The sequence below is a fragment of the Ambystoma mexicanum genome, chromosome 12, assembly GCF_040938575.1.
Source record: "Ambystoma mexicanum isolate Mex_15411 chromosome 12, UKY_AmexF1_1, whole genome shotgun sequence".
NCBI classification, from domain to species: Eukaryota; Metazoa; Chordata; class Amphibia; order Caudata; family Ambystomatidae; genus Ambystoma; species Ambystoma mexicanum.
In genome coordinates, this window is record NC_090936.1 from 1,000,521,804 (window position 1) to 1,000,544,302 (window position 22,499).

The 22,499-nt window shown below is 45.8% G+C and overlaps 1 protein-coding gene across 2 annotated transcripts in view; it reads left to right on the forward strand.

Annotated features, from left to right (window-relative positions):
* DENND6B (DENN domain containing 6B) overlaps window positions 1–22,499 on the forward strand; it is a 756,791-nt gene that overhangs the window by 526,700 nt on the left and 207,592 nt on the right. For both annotated transcript variants that reach the window (XM_069629519.1, XM_069629520.1), the window contains exons 11-12: window positions 4,422–4,517; window positions 4,943–5,037. In XM_069629519.1, coding sequence (XP_069485620.1) covers window positions 4,422–4,517; window positions 4,943–5,037 — 191 coding nt within the window. The remainder of the gene's footprint in view (window positions 1–4,421; window positions 4,518–4,942; window positions 5,038–22,499) is intronic.

The following is a 22,499-nucleotide window of genomic DNA, read 5'->3' on the forward strand; positions in this document are numbered from 1 at the left end:
GTTCTAGAGGGGCGGTTGGTGGATTGTCGTAGGAATCTAGTGGTAAGGTACTGTGGCGTGGCCATGTGTAAGCATTTATGAGTCAGCAAGGCTGATTTAAGGAAGATTTTATCTTTGGTGGCGAGCCAGTTGTTGGATCTTCTGACATCAGATATGTTGGCTTTCTTGGGAATGTTGAGAGCTGCTCTCAGAGCATTGTTTTGTAAGATCTGAATCTTGTGGGTGATGTATTTTTTACACCCTGCGTATAGGGCATTACAGTAGTCCAATTTGGATAATACCAGGGCTCTTGCTAAGGTGATGCAATTATTGGGTGTAAGGAAAGGTCTAGCTGCTCTGATTAGCTTACAGGTGTAAGCGGTGGCTGAGGCCATGGAGTTTACTTGCTTTTTGAAGGTGAGAGTAGAATCTAAGTAGAAACCAAGAGTTTTAACTAACTGTCACAATCCACTTCCTAAACCCCCCCCCCGGCAGGTCCATGGGCCAGGAGGGGTCTTGGCTCGGGCCCCCAACAAGCTTAGGCATCCTTTGCTTAGGCCCTCTTGGGGCCAGTCCTGGCGCCTTTGGCGCCAGGCTCATACTTAATGAAGACTTGTGCTTGGGGACTACTTTATTTCAGTACCAGTCAACATGGAGGCATTCACATAGCTTGGCTTCTTGGAACCAAGCTATGCGGTATAGTGTTTTGGGTGTGGTAGCCTAGGGACTATTTTACCTGGGCTACTTTCTTGATGCTATTTAAACCACACCCGACTTGGATAACACGCTTCGCGTTACTTTGCAATTCTGCAACGTGACGCTCATCGTGTTCAGCTGCATCTGCGAACCTTGTAAGAACTGCATCTGAAAAACAAAAGGACATCGTTAATAGCAGCAGCTTACCTGTGATTCCACCGCAAGCTGCCCTCCGCTCCTGCAACCAGCATCCAAGGAACACTGAGACTCCTGGACCGTCGGATCTGCAAAAAGGAGAGAAAAAGGACGTTACAATTGTGCCGGCAGCTTACCTCACGAGTCGGCCATCGACCAGCATCGCCTTGGGACTTCTTGCTCTGGGTGAGCACCGCAACCTACGGGAACAAAAGACATTAGGTTAGCAAAGGCAAGGCATCATAGTGCTGCACATAGTGCCTACTTAGCGCATCAAGGCGCTCTCGAAGCACCATCACCTGCCGGCGAGTCCCAATTCAGCCAACGGACCACAGCGAACTTCCGCGCACCTAAGGAGAGAGAAAAGACATTATTTAAATCCAAGAAAGGCATACAATATAACAGTAATGAGACCTACCTGAAAGACTCTAAAGGGCCTGCATCAGTGAAGTAACTAGATCGCACTCGCCCACAAAGGACAACGCGCCCCTGCCAAGAAGGCAGGACGGAGAGCACGCCAAAACCCATAACAAGGTGAGGAAAGGTCCGGGGAGGGGCTGCAGGCATACAGGGTGTTGGGAGGCTCTTACCCCAGTTGCCCAGTCTTGAACATTGCCCACCTGCTTTCCAGGCAGAACTTCTCTGCTGATTATACCTGTGAGCGGCTGAGAAGGGCACCAGAGTCCCCACAGCTGGGTGGCGTCCCTGTGGATACCAGGTGAGCGTAACACTTCCTTGGCTACTGTGATGTTATTGTTATCTATGATGAAATTAGAATAGAGATGGCCTAATTTATTGAGATTTGCCGTGGTGTCGACTATAAGGAGTTCTGTTTTGTCATCATTCAGGCATAGTCCATGAGTGGCCATCCATGCCTGGATGATGAGATACACTCTGTTCACGAAGGCCAAATCCTTGTCGTAATCTCCCGTCAACGGGATGAGGATCTGTGTATCATCCGCATAGTTAGTGTAGGTGATACCCAGGCCATCTAGATCATTGAAAAGGGACTTCGTAAAGATGTTGTACAGAGTGGGCGAAACGCATGAACCCTGAGGCACACCGCAGGTAATAGGTATGGGGTCCGCAGCTGCTGAGGGTGCTAAGACCCACATGGTTCTATTATCTAAGAAGGATTGAATCCATCCTATGGCTTCTTGTGAGAAATGGGTAGCAGAGTCAAGGTGGTGGCAGAGAATCTTGTGATATATTATTCTTATGTATTGTTTTAGTTGATTTTGTAAAAGGTTGTGTAACCAAATACAAATTAAAAAAGAAAAAAAAGAATCACCTGCCCTGCACTTTAGTATCCCTGTTTTAAATAATGTTATAGGTCTGTGGTCCTAGAGTGCAAAAAGTAGGTGTAATAAAGTAGTATGACGGTGTTCTCTTTAGGTAATTATTCATAATAGCCATTGAAGCAAAAATGTGTCCTAGTATCAAGAAGCAGAGCATTGTGTAATTCTTGCCCAATCATAAGCATGTATAATCTAGTTTTATAGTTTCGCAATGAGGACCTAACTCTACCACTGCATTGTCTGCATTGTAAATGGCAAAATTTCCAATTTCTAATTAAGCTTTGTGGACCCTGCCTGAGGGCGCTACTGGGACTTATAGAACCAGAAATCCTAGTTAAAGACCTGTGTGAACTGAGGGTATTTAACCAGGTATATGGGCTCAGAACTCCTGGTATGGCCCGAGGGCGGGGTCTATAAAACTATTATAGCCCACGTTGCTCTTAATACTATATAGCGTAGTTGCTAATTTTGTGGAGTTTTCGGAGTTCAACTCCCAGGATCCGTAGCCAGCATATTCATTGATGAAGGATCATGGAAATTATAGTCCAAGACATCTGGAGGGTAACATAAGGAGTAACCATAGTGTATAGACCATATACAAAGCTAGACTTTATTGGAACATAAATCTGCCTGTGTTGTTGCAGAGAATTGTATGCAAGTACTAGCACGCTGCCGTAAGCCTTGGAATGCAGTGTTCTGAACAATCTGCGGGCTGTACTGGATCTTATAGCCTATTGATTGTCCACTGAGAATACTAGTGGGCATTCCAATGGCTACAACGTAATGTGAGATACATACTTGGTTGGCGGACATAGCTGTTAATGGCCTGCCAGCTTGAGCCTGGTCGGCTCGAGAACAGCGAGGGCTAAGGAAAGTTAACAACCATCTCTTCCCCTTGAGCCTTTAGTGAACAGCAATAGTTTTGGGTTAAGGGAAACTGGCCATGCAGTTCACATGTGCCAAATTTCCCTAAATAAAAAACAGTCAACTACGAATGGCCGCCCATGACCTAGAAAAGGAACAATTTCCTTTTCTTTCTTTAGCAGTGGTGGCACAGAAGCACAAAGAGCTGAAAGTCGGAGGAGGAACTTTAGGGAAGGGATGAGTATAGTTGGGGGAGCAGCTTGGGTGGGGAGGTGTGGTTTGAGGGGCAAATGGGGACCCTGGGCGCTGGGAAATAAAATGGGGATCTCAGTGCAGTAGCCGTGGGTACCCTGGATTGAGCGATCTCTCTGGCAGTTCAGCCCCATGTTGCACGCATCTTCAATGGCCCATGACTTACCCCTGGAGTTACGTCTTCCATTTCACTCCTTATCCAAAAATGTTCACACTGCTTCTCGGTTAAAATCCATATTCTGAAACGATTATATCTTCGTCACAGAATCTGGCCAGATTTACATTTTACTGTGAGGGCATTCACATTTTCCACTTTCAACAATAGTGATATTCCAAGAAATGTAATCCATGTAAGTGATTGGTCATGGTATTCTGGAAGTTGCATTAATCGGTTTCAAACATTCATATGATAAATACATACTCTTTAGGTTGAATCCAAAAGGCAATCAATGAAGTCGGTCTCTCAAACCTCCCAGAAATGCCCGACTCTTCCCAAAGGATTGAGTCAAAAGCATATTAAATGATACTTATTGTCGACGATCTGTTTGACCGGTCCATGTCAAAGCCCTCCCACCTTTATTTTTCATGGTTTAAGTGTCCTCTCGTATGATTTATAGCACAGGCTGCCATTCAATCCTTTGCACTTCATTTCTATTGTTGTCTCTCTGAAGAGGTGTGCTTCAAAACACAACACACTATCTTTGGTGATTCTCTAAGTCTTATAGGCCACCAGAGGAGTCATCATCGCAAAATAATTGCCTACTCGGATGTTGGGTCGGAGCAATTGGCTAGAGCGCTAATGACCCCTTCCCAAATTCCATATGGCTAATAGCATATTGCTATCACCTCATTAGGTGATGACAAGGCCTAAAAGCATTAAATGCAAGTAGCACTCTGTCCAGTGTCCACAGCATGTCCTGCCCACTCTACTAACCATGAATTGGAGCAACCCCGTTTAGGGTGAGTTCTGGGTGTCTTATCAGGTGGTCCATTATAGCTGCTTGTATTGTACACCTTAGTAGTTTTCTACCTGTCTGTCACTGGTAGCATTTACAGAAGCTAATGTGGTGGGCAGATGAAAAAGTGCTGTCTTTACTAAGAAGATTTCCTTGTTCTGCTTATTTTATCATCCTACAGCTGCATTGCTCCCTTGAGGTATTGTTGTGACTACCGCCCGTATTTTACCATCCACGACAGTGAGTTCAAGGAGTATACCACCAGAACACAAGCCCCGTGAGTATTCATGCTCCCAAGCCCATGTTAAGGTAGTGTTCAGTGATGGAGTGCTGAGGTTTGGTGGTTGAATCTGGGTTTGTGTCACTGTCCCCACATCAGCCTATTCAGAACATGTTTTTAACAGGGTGCTCAGGCTTGAAGAGTAAATGTGTGTTTTTATGGGAGGATGAAGTAGAGGGCCATGTTGGTACGTATGTTGATTCATGGATATATGCCGCCTCTAAAAGGCTGGTATGGCTGGGGAAGTGGGCATGACATTGTACAATGACATTTGAAATAATTTCACCAGAATTGATTGCTCTAATCAAAACATGTTTGTTTGTCTTGTTCAAGGCATAGTGTGCACATGGAGAATTGCTACAGCTTGTCTATAGAAGAGAAATAGCAGTCTAAGCATATAAAGTTACTTTCCATTGTTTCAGGCCGAATGTTATCCTGGGTGTCACAAACCCATTCTTCATCAAAACTCTGCAGCACTGGCCACACATCCTGCGTGTGGGGGAGCTCAAGATGTCAGGTGAGAATCTGAGGGGTTGGCATAGGCATATTCAGAAAGCTGAGTGATCTATGCCCATGCCAGAGACCAATATGTGGGGTGATGGACCACAATGAGAGAATTGTCATTTCTTACTGGTGACAGCAAGCTTTCACGGTTCTGAATGGTTTTGACTGTTGTTCAGATTGATTTTCAAAGTCAACCGTGGGGCGGATTCTGAGAGGCCAACCTATTATGGTGAACAGGAAAGACACTGAGCCCAGTCAAAAGATAGCGAAGCAGATGTAAGGAACTCATGGTGGCAACAGTAAAGACAGAAGCCAAGTGATCACAGTTCAAGGGTGTTTATTAACCTGGAAATGTAGGATGGAAAAAAGCCAGTGGCTTCTGGTTACAGTAGTTCCTACTATCGGGTAATAGCCCAGAGTTTCCTGTGGGAGCACCCACGTGGTGCCAGCCTCCTTTTTTTTTTACTGGTTTTCCCCTTTTTCATCAATCCTATCTTTAAGCCTTTCAAATTAGCTGTTGGCTACTTTTCATTCCACACAGTTCGGTTTCTTATCGATTCTGCCCTTGACTCACCGGCTGTGATGAACCGCTTGCCTTTAGACTCCTTCGAGTCAAGGTTGGCACCCAGGACCCACATCTCTCCCCAGCTTGGTTATCAGCGGAGGAATGTCTTGTGTGCCGTAGACATCTGTTGCAACACACGCTGGCTATTGTTCGTGGTCTTATAATTCCTTCTGCAGAGGTTTCACAGGCTTTGGTCGGAAAGGGCATGGTCGCTTCTCTCCTTGTCACCTTCTCGGTATGCGCTGTCTTTCTTCTCCTTTTGAACTGCTGTGCTGAGTTGGCTCTCACGTTTTGCGGTCTGCCTTGCTTGTATTGCGCTCTTGAGCTCCACCTTTTATCCTTGTGAGGAAAGGAATGGGCTGTCGGGTGTGTGAAATTGCTTGTGTCGGAAAAAGTAAGGGGCGTTAGAGTATCCTACATGGTAAAATGGGAAAAGGGTATTTTAAGAATGGGGTTGGTTATGTTGGTTAACTCGGAAGGATGAGATGGATAGGGTTTGTGAAACAGACAGGACTGACCAGGATTTTTATCGTGAAAGGAACAGGGGGAATTGTAGGAATGGTAGTGTTTTGTCAATACCGTTTGAGAGTTCTGAAAATGACAGTCAGAGGGACGGGATTGGTAGGGTTTTGTCAAGGGATATTGGGTGTTGAGGAAAGAGTAATCATAGGGACGAGGAGAAAAAATGGTTGGGAGTATTCAGGGAGGTAACAGAAAAATAAGGATTCTGGGAGTGGTGGTTTTTGAGTGTAACGGGGTCGTTGGATTTTATCAAGGGAGCTTCTTTGGTTGGAAGGGAGGTGGATGCAGAATAACGCAGAAAAGCTTCAGGGACTTTCTCCCTGGTAGAATACTGTGTCTCTCCTCAGGTATTCCTCCAAGCGTAACCCCGGGCTGCCCTAATCAGGTGATCCTTCCTCGCTCGTCCGCCCCCAGGGTTGGAATCTGAGAATGCCAGTCCTTCGCTGGCCACCTGAATAAGGGATTCTTGAGGTTTACCTGGAAGAATACCCTCTGGTTTCTTACAAAGAGCAGTAAGGTTTAGTCTCTAGAGGGTGCAAGAGTGGTCTAGGGTTACGAGAACCATACAGAGCACTCCAATAATTCCAGTTAGACTGATGAATACACAAATATACATTTATTTATTAGGCCTTTTAGATACCGGATGTTTTCAATTGCTTACAGTCTAAGTATTATCACACAAGTATCAGCACTCTACTATCATTTACATGTCTACATTAATTATTGGGGGTACAACTAACAGAACGCTTTACCCTTACAAACGGTTATGCAGTAGTTGGCAAAGTTAGAAGCAGCACTGTGAATCACTGTGTGTAGTAAAGCAAGTAAGAATAAGAGCATGTGTTATGAAGTGCTTGTCTGTGTATGTCAGAGCCTGTGATGTCATGTGGAATGTTTGGTGATGAATGCTGGATGAAGGTTCTAATCTAGTCAGTTGAGCCTGGGTGATGGGACCCAGTGGTTGTCCTTTTATGTAGCTTAATGTAATTATGTTATAAAGTACATGTAAGAAGCTCAAGAAGACTACAAAGGTACCATTATTACACAAACGGTACATTTTAGAACCAGTAACGATAGGTAAGGAAAATAAATAGAAAACCTTAAAGATCAACCCAGGGCAGGGTCCCTAATACTTAATAAATCCAGCCCTGTTAGGATATGAGGCCTAGTGCCCAGAAGTCACCACTTCCATGAGTCACACTAATTAGGTGGGTTTACTTTTTGATAATGACAATAGCTGTTATTGGCTGCAGCCTAGTGTTCAAACAGGTAAGTGAAGTTCAAATAGGTTTTACTCCCAGTCCCACCACTCTAGTGAAGACCCAGGAGAGATCCTTGACCAGACCACCACTGATCTTAGGCAACAGAGGGATAGGGTGAGGACTTTACGCCCATGCAACCCTATTTCAAGGGAACGGGCAGCAATAGGTATGCTAACTTTTACCCCCTTACTCAGATTTCTTCAGCAACCACTTCAGGGGTTTCTGAATTTGCTGGGCCCCTTTCCTTTTAGGCTTTGCCTGGTTGAGGGAGGTTCAAGTGACTGCCGTTGCAGAGGACACTTTATGCTTCAGGATTGGGTTTGGTTAGTCTGTGGCTCAAGGCTCTGGTGATATAGTTCTAAATACTGGACAGCTTTACACCCTTGGCACTAGGATGCTGACGTCCATGGGACGGGCAACCTCAAGAGACCTCCTGGACACACAAACTAGATTTGGCAGGAGTCACCTCAGCCCCCGGCACAGGCTATCTTTGTAGTGCGAACAAAGAAGAAAGTACTGCACAGCTTTTCTTTGGTCAGGAAGGCTAAAACTGTAGTAGCAGGCATCTTGTTACACAAGCTGAATGTTAGCGAGATGTATCATTGTTATGCTTCATCCACTCTCCTAGTGACAACCCAGCATTTTTTGCTGGACATTTGGACATTTTTCTGAAATCCTGACTGAGTGGAGCTTTTTTACAATCATTCATTCTTATGGGCTCTGTCTTTTGGAACTCTATTCTTTGTATCTTACCTGTCCTAGGGAGTCTATTTTCCTCCATAACTCTTACAGGCATCTGTATTTTACTACTGCAGCATACAGCTCCTTATGGGAAGTGTTGCTTGGGACCCTTGGGTCCTCCTGTGAGGTTCCCTTTCTTTAATCCTAGAGTAACTACAATCATGATACTTAGTATCTCTCCTAAAACTTTATAGTATGAGAGATTGGCACACACTACCTTATGTGGAGTGCACAAGTGATAACTAGTATCCCCCTTCTCTCTGCTCCTGTGACATAGACAATCTCCTAGTTATGGCTGGTGGCAGTGGACGTGTTCTACCAACTATTGTTTGATTTGTCTACCGCAGGCTATGTCCATAGCCTCGGTACTGCACAATAGGGCACCCAAGTACCAACTTGGGCCCTCCCTTCTTTTTTTTGCTATTACTAGCGTGGTTGTTCTGTGTCAGCCCTTCTTCTACCATTCTGGGAGGGGGAGGCTTGTGTGTCTGTTTTGCCTTTGGTGGGAACCCTTGGCTGTCCCCGCCTAGGCTCCAGAGTGTCAGGGCAAGCAGGAAGTGGGGGAGGAGTTTTCTTGCCAGAGTGCCTGAAGGAGACCGGCTCCCACTGGACAGCTAACCACTCTTTGCTCTAAGCTGCTGAACAAGATTACAAAGGAGTGGGTGCTGAAACTGTTTAAAAGGTGGCTCTCAGAGTGAAAAGCAAGTCGACCACTGGAAACTGAAGTAACTGAAGAAGACGACGACCACAGAAGCCTGCAGCACCGTGAAGCGACCACTACTGTCCTGACCCTGTTTTCTGTGCAACAAAGGAACTCCGAAGAAGATGACTCCTTCCTTTTGACCGGTGGGAACAACCAGCCCCAAGACAAACGTTGATTTGAGCCATCTCCCGAGGTACTTTGAGTTTTCAAAGCTGCGGACCCCCACTTTGAGTGCATCATCGTGGAAAGGTCAAATTCATCCAACTCTTTGCTGAGCGCTCAAGGATACTCCAGGGACCCAATCCAACTCGTCCAGACCCCCTCTTCAGAGTGCGGCACTACAGGAACTGAAAAGGTTGTCTGGGCGAATCACGTCCTTTGTTGGTGCTGCAGAAAAGGCACCAAAACCGCAGTTTGACCCAAGAAGCTGATGAATGCTCTGCCAAAGGTCCCCCCCTCGAGACTGCTGCTGAGAGATCCTGTCCATTGTCTTGCCTTTTGTCATCAGAGCGGGAATCTGGAGGTTGGGTCCAGAGCTGCAACATTGCAGAGCATCCACCACAAACGTTTTCTTCAAACCTAAGGTACTGTGGAGAAAAAGGTATTGCTTACCTTATTCCAGAAAGTCTCTCCAGAGCATTGGAGTGCATCTAGAGGTGTCCAGGGCAACCCCCTCTGCTGCTGCTTGTGTCCTTTTAGCAAGACTTTTAACAGGGTTTCCAACGTTGGTTATGTCTTCTTGCATCTTCTTTCCTACAGACTAGAAAGTATCCACAGGAACCTTTAACTTCTGCTGCTTTCCAAGACTTTAAACCTCTCTGAACTGCCTTTTAGCTGGGGTTGCGATTTGGACCGTAAAAGACTTGCTGTGCCTGAAGCTCTGTAAGGATAAGACCAAACGACTGTTTTCCCTCCCAAAAACCACTATCTTATATATGTATGCTGACTAAATGCAATTACCGTATTACTTGGAGGGTGTGCGTTATTGCCGATAGTACGGTAGACCTGTCAACCTCCTGTAACAATTGTATGCGTTCAGCAACTAACTACCAACTAAGAAGTGACCTTTTGAAAGTATTGTAAAGTATACCTATGTGTGTTGGTTTATTGTACTAAGTATTTAACAGTGGGTAATGTGTATATATAATAAATCTATATTTTAATATACATTTGTGTGTGTTTCTTTGATGTGTATTACTAACTGGGTTCAGTATACTTAACTACAGCTCACATCTTCCTCTTAAGATAAGCCTGACTGCTCTGCCACTCTACCAAGGTCTCCGAGTAGTACAGGCTGATATTAAGAGTTGGGTGATCTACAAACCATTGGGATAGCTTACTAAAGTATTAACTCAAAGTAGGACTTTAGGAAAACACCCCTAACACTGACGCTCCACAAAAATTCCAAGGATGCACTCGGGACGGCGACTTCTGCTGCGAGGTGGCCCGGGGATACTTCTGAGGGTTCAGCAGGCACAGATCCTTGAGCAGGTGTCGGACAGATTGATTCCACCAGTCCAGGGGGGGGGATCAAAGCACCGACAAGAACCTTCTTAAGATCAGGTGAGAGAGGAGCAGGGCTTCATCGGGACTTGGCTGGAGGCAATGCTGGTAGGCTGTAATGGTGGTCCTCTGGTTTTCAGCGGGCTGTACTTCCTCGTATGTGTCTTGATTCAAACGATGATCTGTCAAATGGCTGCAGGAGTCCTCCTTTTATCCAGGCTTTGGACTGGGGTCGCCACTAGTTCCACCTTTGGTAAGGATCTGCACCATTGAAGCTGGCAGGGGCCGGCCAATTATGGACCATCTCTGGCCAAAAAATCTGCCCAACAACAGACTCTCTGGCTCTGTTGTAGACAGTTGCTAGACAGACCTACCCCCCACATCCGAACACACACAGGGACCACCACTATGCCTGGTAAAAGGTTTTCCATATATGTGAATTTCAGACCCGACAGGGCAGGAAGAAGGCCAAAGTACAAAATGGCCAAAGGACAGGCAAAAATCTTGTGGCACAGCCATTTTAGAGTATATGCTACGCTTTATGGCATTATGTGGTAAAATGCAAAAGTGCATGAGTAAAAAGTTAAAAACACAGTCGAAAAATATCCGCTGCCAGCATTCCCTGCTGGGCTTTCCATATATGGCAATTCCAGACCCAGCAGGGCAGGGAGAAGGCCAAATTACAATATGGCTCAAAAGACAGGAACACATCATATGGAAAGGCAATGTTAGAGTATATAGTACTCTTTATGGCATTATGTGGTAAAAATGCAAAAGTCCATGATTAAAAAATCAAAAATGCAGTAGAAAAATATCTGCTGCCACCATCCCAGCCTGCATCCATTGTATTTGTAACCACAAAGTTACAAGAGAAAAACTTCTAAGCGTACAAAGTACCCTTAATGAACTTTACTTTAGGGTGATGTGTGCAGCTTTAAAAATCCAGGAAATCCAGTAAGGGAGACGTAGGCTCCGAGTACTGATGGTCTTAGCGACTCATTTTATGTATTTATCCATTTAGTATCCATAAGGTATATAACTGTACATATAGCACAGTTGCGCCATCCACGGGAGGGGTCTTGGGGAGGCAGTTCCACAGGGGGAAATCACTGTGTAAAGGATAAGGGGTGTCCAGCTGTTTCCAGAGTCTACTCCAAGCCATCATCGTGACTCCAGTGGGATCGGTGGGCTCTAGTTTCAGACCTGGAGAGGGGAGAACCAGAGAACGAACATCTAGGTTACAAGTCGCAAGGTGCTCCAGTTTGACGTGGGGAGGAGATCTGCCAGCCTCAAACCAGTACGCCGCGAAATGGGCTTGAGCAGCAGTCCAGTAGCGCTCAAAATTGGGGGCAACAAACCCTCCCTGCGCAAAAGCAGTAGCCAACGTGTCAAACTTCAGGCGGACAGCACCCGAGTGCACAAGAATGCATTGACTGTCCGGGTTAGTAATTTGAAGAAGTCACTTCCGGCCCAAAGCGGGATGTTCTGGAATCTGTACAGAAGTTGTGGGAGAATCACCATTTTGAGAACTGTTATCTCCCGGCTAGTGTGATTGGCAATTTAACCTAGCCCTCAGTCTTTCGGGTGAGAGAGGTGAGGTAATTTCCATAGTTGTGATCGTATAATGAGGTCCGGTGACGCGTGACTACTGCTCCAAGATATTTCAACTCCAATTGAGCCCAGGTAAACCCACTAAGGTCCTGAGGGACCGTGGTGGTGTCCGTCAATGGGAATAGTGGGGTTTTAGTGCAGTTAACCTGTAGCCCGGATAACTCGCCAAACAGAATAACGTCTTCTATTATTGGTGCCAGATTTGCTCAGGGGAGCGGATGTACAGCAATGCATCATCTGCATAGAGTGAGATGATCTCTGCGCCCCCAAAGAGTCTTATACCCCTATGGGAATGTCTCTGATGAATTCTGTCTGCCAAGGGCTCAATGGCTAATGCAAATATCGGAGGCGAGAAGGGGCAGCCCTGTCTGGTACCCCAGGCTATCTTAAATTGGGTGGAGCACTGATACTCTGTGCGGAACCTGGCAACTTGGGACGCATATAGTAGTTTCACCCAGGTCAGGAAGCGGGGGCCAAAATTACTCTTCTCTAGCACCAACCACAGAAACCTCCAGGAAACCAAATCGAACACCTTTTGCCTATCTAATGTGGCTGCTACTGCTTGTGCCTATGGGTCGATTTGGGCCAGAATGTCAAATAAGCGACGCAGGTTCAGAGCAGTAGTGCACCCCGGGTTGAATCCAGACTGGTCAGGGTGAACGATAATGACATATATTGTGGTAAGCGGAGGGCCAACACTGTGGCAATATTTTGACGTCACAATTAATGAGAGAAAGGGGGCGGTATGAGAGCCGCACTGTTTGGCCGGCTTATCGGGTTTCAGTAATAATGAAATAACCGCCTTACGGAGCGAAGGGGGAAGTTTACCGACCACACATGCCTCCTCCCACAGACACTAACCGGGGAACAAGATGACCCTTGTAACATTTATAGAATTCGGTTGTAAGCCCATCACCCCCGGGCGCCCTCCCGGACAATAGTGAGTCTATTGTCTTAGATAATTCCTCCGTTGTCATTGGGCGGTCGAGTGCCTCCCTGCTCTGCGTGGACAACACCAAGAGCGGAAGACTATCGGGAAAGTATTCAATATCTGCCGTAAGGGATGTTTATATTTTATTTTATTCGATTTTGTAGAGCGCGCAGCAGCCCAAGAGCATCATGGCGCTTGTTACAGAGAGTGATCAGAACTTAGTTACAAAAGAAAAACACATACAGGCATAATTTTTGTACTATTTGCAAAGGACAGTTTGTAAAGCAGATGGTAGCAAGCGTTTTAGTTAGAGAGCAGTTTTAAGGTTATTTCTAAAGGCAGGGAGAGAAGTTTCTGCCCTGAGGGCAGTGGGGAGCGCATTCCAGAGCTTTGGGGCTAAATATGGGAGCCTATCCCTCCAGCTGTGGCCCTGTTAATGCGCAGTACAGTGAGTTGGTTGGTGTAGCATGTTCTGGTAGGCCTGGTTGAGATAGCTCTGTATAGTGTCTGAAAGATAGGGTGGAGCTGTGCGGTTGATGCATTTTTGTGTGGTAGTGAGAATTTTGAATGTGATGCGTTCTTTGACTGGGAGCCAGTGAGCAGACTGTCTTACTTGTGAAATGTGGTCTCTTTTTGGAATGCTTAAGGTTGCTTTTAGTGAGTTATTTTGTGCGATTTGGAGTCTGTTTGTTTTTTAAGTAAGTGCCGGCTAAGAGTGCATTGCAGTAGTCAAGCTTTGCACCTATGGTTGCTCTGGCTATTGAGAGACAATTTTCCTTAGTTAAGAAGGGTTTAATGACGTTGATGAATTTAGTACTTAAGGCGGAGGCAGAGACAATGGAGCTGACTTGCTTGTTCATAGACAATGTAGCATCAATGTGGACCCCTAGAGTTTTAACAGAGGATAGAACTGGGATGATGCAGTTGTCCATGTTGGAGTATAGACAGCCTAGCTTGGCTAGAGAGGCCTTTTGGCCAAGAATAAGAATCTGTCTTGTCCCCGTTGAGACATAGGCCGTGAGTGGCTATCCAGGCTTGAACAGTGGAGTAGATTTGCCTTAGGGCTGTAGCGTCTTGGTGATATAAGCCTGTTAAAGGAAGGAGCACCTGGATATCGTCAGCATAGTTTGTATATGCGATCCCAAGTGCATCAAGTTTATCGAAAAGAGGCTTTGTGAAGAGATTGTATAGCGTAGGAGCAGTACAGGATCCCTGTGGGACACCCCAGTGTATGATGGTGCGGGCTGCGTTAGCTGTGTTAGAGAAGACTTTAATTGCTCTTCCTTCTAAGAACGAGATGATCCAAGAAGCTGCTGGGTCGGAAAAGTGTGCGCAGTGCGTGAGGTGTGCGCCGAGGGTTTTATGATCAACAAGATCGAACGCCGCTGAAGGGTCTAGGTGTAGGAGGAGGAGGGCGGACTTGCCATTGTCCAGGATTTGAGTCATTAGATTTTTTAGATCCAGCAGGGTGGTTTCGGTTCCGTGCCCTTTGCGGAATCCCAACTGTCTATAATATGGTGTTAGTTTCTAGGTAGAGTTGGATCTGGCTGTGCGCAGCCTTATTTAGTATTTTGAGAAGGAATCGGACGGTTGTTATAGGCTGTGGGGTCTAGTGTTGGCTTTTTTTAAGAGAGGGCGCACCCAGGCCTCTTTAAGGCTGTCAGGGACGATCTTAAAGGAGGCATTGATGAAGGCGGTAATGAGTGGAGCAAGTGGCTCGGCACACTCCTTAATTATCTTAGGGGGGCATACATCATCTTTGCATTGCAATGGCTTCAAGTGTTAGAGGATGTCTTTGACTTCTGTTTCTGAGATTTCTTTAAAAGCGAATTTTGGGAAGTTGATAGTTTTGCTGATGGGCAGTTGTTTGTATTGGCTGGTTCTGTTTCAGTAAGGCATTGTAATGGTCAAGAATTTTATTTTGTACAAGGTCTCTTTTTTGAGCATGGCGGCTTGAATGCTATTGCACCATGCTTCATTTTAACGATCTCGTCAGTGGAGATAGGAGGATCTGTGAGTTCATTAAAGATGGCAAAGAGTTCTTTGGATTGAGAGTTGGCGTCGGATATTCGGCAATTATAAGCTTGAGATTTGGCATTGAATACGGCATCTTTGTATTTTTTGGCAGTGGTTTTGAAAAGTTCTTTAGCAGTGTCACAGGGGTTAGCCTGCCAATTTTTTTGCACCTGGCGTTTGTTATTGCCTAGGGTTTGGAGGTCTTCTGTGAACCAAGAATTTGCGTGGAATTATTTTTTAAAATTTTTATCTTCTAGTGGGGCAATGGTGTTGACTGCGTGAGTAAGGGTGTCCTTAAATATATCTGCTAAAATGTTTGAGTCTTGCGAGAAAGGCGGCGCTAGGCATGGGATGTCAAGATACGGTCGTATGTTATCCGCAGTTAACTTTTTTGAGCTTCTTGCTAGAGTAGCAGGTGTATGTGTAATAGTTTTAGTATTTGGAGCTGTAGGGACAGTGAATTGTATACAGCTATGGTCTGTCCAGGGGTAGACAATGTTGGAGGTGATGGTGGAGTCACAATTGTGATCGACCAACTAGTCCAATTAGTGTAAAGCGTTTTGTAGAAAGAGCGAAGTTCTTCATTGATTTCTTGAGACAAGAGTACCGTCCGCTGTCTTAGTTGTTGGTATATGGGGAGACCCACTCTCTCGGTGGATCAATCTGGCTAATAGACGGCAGGGGCGTTCCCCTTCGCCGTATTTCCTGGCGGTCTGGGGATTATCCAAGAACTTGCATTTGTGGTCCGCATGGGCTCGGAAGGTATTTAGTGCTGTCCCTATCTCACCGAGTGTAGCAGCGGTCGGGACGAGGCATATTGCGTTTCCAGCCCGGCCAGTAAGAGGTCACATTCCCAGATGGATTTACGAATCGCTCTAAGGATCCCTGCCTTCTTATCCAAAGCAACCCCACAAATGTAGACCTTAGAAGTCTCCCAGAGAGTGGCCTGCGTCTCTACCGACCCAGTATTGAAGCAAAATAGTCATCATTATTGGACCCCAATTCGGATTAAAATACCAGGTCTAACAAGGTGTTTGATTTCAGCCTTCATGAGCGCCCCCCCGCCCCCACTGCTTTCCCCCTATCTTAGTGAAATAGTAACCGGGGAGTGATCTGAGAAGGTCCTAGGTAGAATGGTAATTTGCCCTATAGTTCTGATAAGAATATCAGAGACTAGCCATCTATCGATACAAGAGTGCAAGTCATGTACCGAAGAATGGAAGGAGAGAACACTGGAATCCGGGTATACCAGTCTCCATGTGTCTACCCCCCTCAGCAAGGCCTGCACATCTATAATGGTTTTAGCAGCCTTGGAAAGCTGGTGAGTTTTCATACCAGACCTATTTAAGGCAGTGTCTACTATAGTGTTGAAATCACCGCCCCACAGTATAGGAATGAGGGGGAACCCAGACAACAAGGGAGGAAAGATGGGAATAAAAATCGGGGTTGTCAGTATTAGGACCATGTATATTGAGAAGAACCACCTCCCGCTCAAGAAGTGAGCCAAATAGTAAAACGTAGCGTCCCAGGGGGTCAATGTGTGTGACCTTGTGGATGAACTTGAGAGACTTATGGATTAGGATCCTAACTCCACATGTTACACCATTTCGCTGATGGCAGATTAGGCGTCATTGGTCCCTGTGTGGAGCTATGATTCGAGGAAACTTCGGTATAGCAAGGGAAACCTGTGTCAGCAGTCTAGTTGTTTCACGTTGCCGTCAGGAACACGTGATCAGTCATCTGATCCCTCTTAAGGAACCCGGAACTCCGCTTTGGCGCGTCGCTTCTGCTGAATGTGATGCTCCATAAGTTCGCAGAGAATCTGACCCCCGAACTCCATCCTATCGACAACTATCTAACTCTCTTTTTCTCACTAACGTTCCTTTTGGTTGTAGAATTGTCTCGTCTCGGGCTGCTCACTTCCTCTCCCTCTATCAGTCCAGGGGATTCTCCCGTTCCTTCAAGCTTGGCCCTCCATTTGATATCCCGCTCTAGACAGCAAGTCCGCCTAGCGGAAGTAAGTCCCGTTCCTACATTTGACGTATTTTTACCTTGTTTAGAACCGTACTTATCATTCTTCCCTTGTCAGTTGTTCTCCTCCTCTCTGGACTACAACTCCTTCAACTGCCAGGAAAGACCCATTCGAAGGATCTAACTCCAGTCATATCTAAAGTTAGTTTTCATACTCTCCACATCAATTTACCCTTCATTCTGCCCTTCTTACAACTCACCTGTTATTCTCTCGTCCTGTAGGTCTCTTTCCACTACACCACTTAGAGAAGGGCCATCCTGTGAGAAAGCCAGTCCTGACGTCCAGAGTCTTTCCTTCAAGAAGACTGAGTCAAGATCTCCAGGGTTTTTTCCCCCAGAGGGTTTCCCTGGGGTTCGTGTTTCCCCTCACTGATTCTTTTATGTTTGGTGCTAGGGGGGAACAGGGATTCCGGGGTGATCCTTCTCCTCTGCAGTTGCTGCTCCGAACAAGTTGGCATCCGATCAGGGTAGGGATTTGGTTATACAATACCAAGAGGTACTAATCTCAACGGAATTAGAACTGTAACACCACGGCTTTCAGTGGAATAGGTGGTATAGTAGCTCTGGGGGCCCCATGACCTAGCAAACCCATCACACCTCTTAGCTAATGCGCGAGTTTCCAGTAAGAAAAGTACCTTGACCCTATGTCGTTCAACATACAGTTGCAGTTCACGCATTTTAACATGGTTACCCAATCTTCTAATAATCCAGCTCATACATACTATGCCTTCATCCACCATCTAGATGGGAGGCTTGTGTCAGTAAAAGCCTGACCGGGCCGAAGCATGGTGTACTCAACACGAGGGTAAGTAGCAACTCGCCCCCTCAATCGTAAGCCAAGCAATTTTCCAAACATTTGTCCCGCCCCTCCACCCCCAACCCCCCCTGTCCCCTCCCAATTAGAGGGGTGAAACCCCAATAAATCAGCAAACCAGAACAGTCGCAGCACTGCATGGGTCTGTGCGCCGGCCAAGTATGGCGACTACTCTGACATAGGGCATAAGGAAACATGTAGTGGTGCACAACTTGGAGAATGACAAAAAAGCATAGTAGGGGACTTAAACGAAGCTAGCGCAGGCTTCCATCCAGTATGGATTCGTATCAGGTAAAGACGGGAGGAAGTCGCACAGGAGGACATAGGACAGAGCTCCCAGGTTTGCATGGGTTGTCTATGTTTCGCAAAAACTCAGGAAGTGCCCGCAAGGGTGATGGGAGTCAACTGCTAGCCGGGAAAGGGATCATAAATGAACTTGGAGGCCTCCGCATGTTCAAGCTCAATTTAGCAGGGTATAGCATGAAGTATTTATAGGGTTTCTTGTTTTATGGGATTTTTTTTTTTTTTACTTCTGGGTGTTTTTCCGGTGTTTTCAAATATCATCATTTGTGTTTATCAGTGTTTTCCCGTTTGCCCCTTTCAAAAAATCGCGGACAACTGTTTTTCCAGGTGTAGGCGCAGAAATGTTGTTATTGCTTCATTGCGTGCATATGTAGGGTAATCTCTCAGTGCAAGATGTTCTAAACAATTTCATGTTAATCCAGTAATCTGTTGCATTCCTACAAGTCAAAATTTTTGTAGTACATCATGCAATACTAATTCAAGGACTCTTTGCCCATCCGTGCCCTTTCTTTTCTTCCCATAAAGATTTTTATTTGGGAAAACGACCTTTCCACATTGGCAATGGACATGGCAGGGCCAAAATATCCAACACACAAGCTGATAAATCTGGCCACTGCTGGCGCTTTACCACCCAATACTCGTGCACCTTAAGATGCAGGTTCTCAGGCACAGGCTCTGCCAAATAGGCATTAAGCTGGCTGCACACGGTCTCAATGTCTTTAAAATGGTTAAAAATAAATGCATACTTTTCAAAATGTTACCTTAATTTTTTTTTGCGGAAGGGATCTACTACTTGCATGGCATACCACAAAGAGACTTCATTCACTTCAAATTACATGGTGGTTGATGGGACGTTTCGACACAGCATTGCTTGCCATTTTTTTATGCATTGTTGCGTAGAATATCCTAAACCTCTCCTCAACAGTCCTTTGTTTGCCAAGTGGCAGACATTCCAAAAGTGCATGTTACAGGACCAAAGTCACAAATTGTCACCCAGCTTTCTTTCAAATAAGAGTTTGACCTCCACACCAATGACATTGTACACTTAATAAACATAATGAAGAGGTTGGAATCCGAAAAAAACATATCAACTACAGCGGTCATGTTCTCTTGCAAGAATCTGAGAACACAGTAGACTGCACTTTTCTTCGCCTCACTATCAATGTGCGCCCTCAGATCCTCACATTTCTTGCCTGAGGTATCATCACTATGGAGGAAATCTGTAAAGGTCGCCACATCAATAGTATGGCGTTCACTGCCTCTAATACAGACAACCACCATCTAAAGGAGATAGTTGGGATAACCTTTTCTTTCAATCCATACATAGTGGAAAATGATAGGTATTTGCGTTTCAGCTCACGTGCATATCTAAATAGTGCACCAGAATGGACCACAAAGTCAACTAATCCCCTAGCCAAATCTGAGGACTTTATAGCTGCTTTTAAAACTCCATCAAGTAAGTGGCGGGGGTCTCGTATGGGAAAGGCCTTCAAATCGACATTGCCCTTGGACAGATCATCACATAACTTTTTCATATAACTTTCCGAATCACTACAAACGCACACTACATCTCTCCAGTCCTTCTCAAACTTGCTGAGGACTTTCTGGAGTAATGCTGCAACTGAAACTGCATTGCAAGTTTCAACCACCTCTAAAGCTGCCATGATAGTACGGCGCACCCATCCACTTTTTGGGTCACAAAAAGTGAAGAGGACTGCCACTGCCGGATCATCATGCATCTCGGGCATTTCATCGATGGTGATTGAAAGGTTTACGTCGCCTTGGACTAACTCTTTGATGTGGGCAATGTCTGTCATAAAAACCTCAGGTAGGTATTTCTCGTACACTTGCGTGGATCGGGGTAATGTTGTGGCTGCTGGGGCACGTCTGCGCAAAAGATTACCAATCTAGTCATCTGACTGGTGCAAGCTGGTTCCTGCCTGCACTAAGGCGCACGCAAATTCATGTGCCACATCTTTTTCCCCATCACGTTTTCTTTTAAAACACGTCGGTGTCTCTGTAAGGGACATTTGGCACAGACCACTTTCAAATGTTGGCAGATTTTTCAACCTTAAGTGGGTCTTCGAAGAAACATGCTCAGCTATTCGGCTTGAAGTCTTTCCATTAACCAATGCAATTGTTACTCTGCAAGCCTTGCAAATTAACAATTGATTTCCGTTGTATTCCTCTACTGTAAAATCTTTGTGTTCCCGTGAATAATCCTCGGTGGTCTTGCTTTTGCTGGGCATTGCTTGATGTCCGAGAAACCTATTGAAACAATTATAAAAGGAGACCACTTACAAGCATGACATTCACTTTGTCCTTCAAATTCAGTCTCAGTACCTTCCTCTGCAACATGTGGTCTGCCAGTCACATTCTCTTACCCCATTGTCAAGGACCTATGCCCTACGCGCTTAATTTTTGCAGGTGTTTTTGTACCAAAAGTGCATTGCTTTCCCTGTGATTTCTAAAAATAATTACATAAAATGAATTAAAAAACATCAGTTGACCTCCGCTAACTACATAATGTCACCTAGTGATGACACATGACGCCACTAATGTTCAATGTTTGGCTGCTGTCTTTTATGGCTAGAGAAGAGCTGCCATGCAGTACTGTAGATAACAGCAAAAGATATCACAACAACACAACAGCAAGTGCTTGGTCAAATGAACATGGCTGGACAAACATATGTGTAAACTTACCTTGGGTGAATTCAGGTGGCTACTGTTTGACTTCTTCGGTCCAGTGACTACTATTCTGATTGCTTGATGGCAACTTTCTCTAATTCAGTTGGAAATCTTATTTGTTTGCTGCAAAGGAAAAAAAGACATTAACATAACATTAACCCTCAGCTATCAATTTTCAATGCACTTGGTTTAAGTAGGTGTACCCCGAATTAAGGCCATGTTCTGCACTTTTCAAGAAATAAGCAATGATGCAGACACACAAATGATATCTGCAACCTGGCTGCAAACAAACGGAAGAAAAATACAACATGACTAATCACCCCAGAACCAGCCAGAGGTGGGGTACACACCGACTGTCCAGGACACACTGTGTGCAAGCCCCTCGTGCCTCCCAGTCTCTCTGAGACGGGGACGCGCTTGGAGCCCCTGCTCCTGCTTGGGGAAGTGAGGCGGTCACCGCTACCCTCTTCGCCTCCACCTCCAAGGTGTCTGGATCCAATGGACAGTCATCTCATTTTGCAGAGGCTTCCATTTTTTAAATTGTTGCCTCACTGCACTACGCTGGATCTTAGCAGACAATTCGACCAAATACAACAATGCATGCCTCAATTACAGCCTGTCCAAGTAAATAGCTCTAAATAACTTCAACATAAATGGGATATACAAAAACATTAATTTGCACTCTAGGACTTATACTGCTCTTCGCTAGTCTCGCTAGTCTCTGTAGTTGGGAGGCCAAACGCAGCAGGAATTTACATGACTTGATCAAATCGCTGTTCTTTCAAATGAAATTAAAGTCCTACCCTATGTATCAATGGAAAATCCCACAATGGCATTGAAAGCACTTGTAAAATCAAGTCTGGAGTACTCAACCCCATCTGCAAAGGCTCCTCATCCTTCCTCCCCCGCTCCTACCAGGGACAGTAGAATGCCGTGTGACATGGTGGAGGGGGGGATACTCATGGGGGGTATGGAGGTGGGTGGGGGACACGCAGGAAATCACAGGGTGCAAGGGACAGCGGAAGGGGTGGGGGGACATGGGACAACTTCTCGGGTCAACATTAACTAAAAGCAACGCGGGACAACGGAGGGGGTGGGGGAACATGGGATAACATTGCGGGACAACGGAGGGGTGGGGGTAACTAAAAGCATTGTGGGATGTTTGTTTATTATTATGTTTGTTTATTATTTCTATTGCGCACCAGGTACCCAAAGGCTTATAGGCGCATACAACAAAGAAACGGAGGGGATGGGGGGGACATGGGATAACATCGCGGGACAGTGGAGGGGTGGGGGTAACTAAAATCAATGTGGGATAACGGAGGGGTTGGGGGACATGGGATAACATCCTAGGACAACAGAGGGTGTGGGGGGGCATGGAATAACATCTCGGGACATGCTTTCTTTAACACACACAGGTCTCTCAGGTCGCTTGCCAACTCACCGGCTGTGTGCGTTTCCTTCTCAGTTTTACGATTTCCAATTCACGAGTCAAGTACCACAGGCTTGGCCTTGTCTCCCCAACTCTGCCGTACCCGGGACGGTCGCTAGGCTTCCTTGAAACACAAAGCAGTCTTCACGTGTGGGGTCTTGCCTTCTCCATGTGTCTTTCGCGGTCTGTCGCGGGCAACAGCCTCCAGTAGGGAACTCTAGGGGTTTTCGACCTGCTGCTCTCGTCCCTTGGCCCATCACTCTGCTCCAGTAGGTTTGCCTTCGACCCGGAAGTCCTGCTCGTACTTGTGTTCCGCCTTGCTCAGTGTGTATTTAGGTGTTGCCTTTTAGAGC